Source organism: Dendrobium catenatum, unplaced genomic scaffold (assembly GCF_001605985.2).
Source record: "Dendrobium catenatum unplaced genomic scaffold, ASM160598v2 fragScaff_scaffold_63, whole genome shotgun sequence".
Taxonomy (NCBI): Eukaryota; Viridiplantae; Streptophyta; class Magnoliopsida; order Asparagales; family Orchidaceae; genus Dendrobium; species Dendrobium catenatum.
Genome location: NW_021318525.1, coordinates 254,195 through 256,800, shown reverse-complemented (window position 1 = coordinate 256,800; position 2,606 = coordinate 254,195). Strand labels below are relative to the sequence as shown.

The window sequence follows — 2,606 nt, the reverse complement described above, 5'->3', positions numbered from 1 at the left end:
AGATAGAGAGAGGGAGAGAGAGAGAGAGAGAGAGAGAGAGAGAGAGAGAGAGAGAGTGGGCAATAAAGGGCAGGTGGAAAGAGAGAGAGGGAGAGAGAGAGATATGGCATTTAAAGACGGATGGAGAGGGAGCTGAATATCTGCATTTGCATTAATAATAAACAAAAAACTAGTTACAATTAACTATCTCTCTCTTCCAGCAGCAAGAGAGAGACAGAGAGAGAGAGAGCCAATAGTTGGCAAGAGAGGGAGAGAGAGAGGGCAATAGAGGGAGGGGGAGAGAGAGACAGAGAGAGAGAGGGAGAGAGCAATAGAGGGAGAGAGAGAGAGAGAGAGAGAGAGAGAGAGAGAGAGAGAGAGAGAAAGAGGAGAAGAGAGAGAGAGGGCAATAGAGGGGAGGGAGAGAGAGAGCAATAGAGGGAGAGAGAAAGGGAGAGAGAATGAGAGAGAGAGAGAGAGAGAGAAGCAATAGAGGGAAGGAGAGGGAGTGTGTGTGAGAGAGAGAGAGAGAGAGGGGGAGAGAGAGAGAGAGAGAGAGAGAGAGAGAGAGAGAGAGATTTAGAGCAATAGATTGAGAGAGAGAGAGAGCTGAACTTTGCATATGCATTCCTTAAAAAACCATTACAACTGTAAAAAGTAAAAGAGGGTTATAAGAAACCCTAAGTAAAAGAAAAGAAACAACTATCATCCTCAAGAATCTTAAGCAATTATTGAGGAATGTTACAATTAAATCAATCTCCTATATCCCACACAAATGTATCCTCTATAGCTCTTTTAGCACAAAAATGATGCCTTTTCCCTTCCATTTCTGTTCAAAGAACTCATGCATCCCCTTCAAAATCTCACTTTGCTCAGAAACCACATTTCCATCAGAAAGTTTCAAAGAGTTAATACTATTGGTCCTCCTCTTAGCAGAAGCCATAGAATGGAAGAAACGAGTATTCCCATCTCCCTCTTCAATCCATCTAACTTTTTCTCGTTGCTTCCACCACAACATTAAACGAGCCAAAGTACTGTTAAGTAACTGAACTTTATATTTCAAAGCTTCTTCTTGAACAACAATCAAACCACTTGGCAAACACTCCAATTCCTGCAATTCTTTAATCTCCTTGTCAAGCTCCTCCTTCAATTTATTTAACATTTTAACTTTGTTTTTACACCAAAAAAATAGAGCCTTCAAAGTTCTTTGACACTTCTTATTTAGCTTACATGCCTCATTTCCCTCATCATCCACTCTCCATTTATCCCAGACCAGTTGCTAAGCTTTAGGAAAGCTAGCCCACACATCTTCAATTTTTATCCAATGAGAATAAGATCTCCTCACTTCACTTTGAAAGGAACATAAAATTGGGCAATGATCAGAAGCAAGTCTAGTAAGGTGTCGTTCCTATAAACCTTCGAAAGAATCCAAAATAGAAGAGCTAATAAGAAAACGATCCAATCTTGAAAAAATCCTACTCCTCGCATCCTTGTTATTTGTCCATGTGTAAGCTGGACCCGAAAAACCTGGATCAACCAAGTCATTAGCTGCCATGAAATCCCCCATATCACCTGAAGCCCCAGAGAAATGAAAAGCTTTTCCACCCTTCTTATCCTCCTGTGACATAATGTAATTGAAATCACCCCCAACTAATAAGGGAGCATCCATATTATGAGTTTTGGAAATATCTTCCCAAACTTGACTCCGTATATATCTGTCTTTATTAGCATAGACAACAGCCTCCTCCAAACTCAAACATTAACTCCACAGATCTCCCCCATGATACACTGATTAGTTTTAAAGGAAGTATGAAAGGAGATAACAGCATTTTTCCATAAAACTAAAATACCTCCAGCATTACCAATAGCCGGCTCAAAAAAAACTCCCAGTCTTTACCTACCATTTTTATCCACCTCTTTTCTGCTAAAAGACTCCATCTTCGTCTCCAACAAACCAATGAAACTAACATCATACTCCCCAATTAGGTGCCGTAAGTAATTGCCCGTCTTCCTCTTACGAGCACCTCTACAGTTCCAGCATAGGATGTTAAACATGATCCACCAAAGGGGAAGCGTCCCCACCGCCAAAAAATTCAGAATAAACCCCTTGCCACTGTCCAGCAAATTCCATATCCTAAAATTTACTGTCCACAGACTTATCAACTACCTTAACAAAATGCTCACTGGAAGGAATGGTTTGCTCCTTCAACTTATCCCTCCTGACACCCGGCAACTTCTGAAGAGAACCAATATGTGTCGTTTCCTTAGTATGCCGCATTCTAGTGCCCCTAGCCATCTTATTTGTTCCTTTCAATATTCCTAATTTGGAATCCGAAAACTTCAGCACCTTAGGAACTAGCATTTGAGCAGGTGAAACCTTAGTTTTCCTGCCGTGTACCACACTTTCCTTTCAGTGCACTAGCCATGGCCTCCCCCAACCCATCCATTGTTGCAATCTGAAAATGAATTTGTTCCATGCTACAAGAATTATCCTGAACCAACATTTCCATATTAACCTTCTGAGCTTGTGGACTTTCCATATTAATTGCTTCCTTCTGAACCGAGCCATCCTCAATAACATTCTGGTATTGAGTATAATTCATGCTACTTGATTCCTTTTGTACCTT

General features: G+C 40.8%; 1 protein-coding gene across 1 annotated transcript; it reads right to left on the bottom strand.

The window, feature by feature from the left end:
- Positions 1 to 763: 763 nt before the first annotated feature.
- On the bottom strand, positions 764 to 2,341 carry LOC110115630. The gene is made up of 4 exons (XM_020848913.1): positions 2,147 to 2,341; positions 1,396 to 1,597; positions 1,210 to 1,274; positions 764 to 1,123 (listed from the first exon to the last, which is right to left on the bottom strand). Exons 1-4 carry the CDS (start codon positions 2,339 to 2,341, stop codon positions 764 to 766), a joined length of 822 nt encoding a protein of 273 aa, XP_020704572.1.
- Positions 2,342 to 2,606: the final 265 nt, after the last annotated feature.

What these genes read in the sequence shown, in the direction of transcription:
- LOC110115630 (XM_020848913.1), bottom strand. Translation starts at nt 2,341, where the DNA reads ATGCTAGTTCCTAAGGTGCTGAAGTTTTCGGATTCCAAATTAGGAATA. An exon ending in CCAGTGAGCATTTTGTTAAG is followed by an intron (nt 1,598 to 2,146) that starts GTAGTTGATAAG and finishes ATTATGTCACAG; the next exon opens with GAGGATAAGAAGGGTGGAAA. An exon ending in TGATGAGGGAAATGAGGCAT is followed by an intron (nt 1,124 to 1,209) that starts GTAAGCTAAATA and finishes AATAAATTGAAG; the next exon opens with GAGGAGCTTGACAAGGAGAT.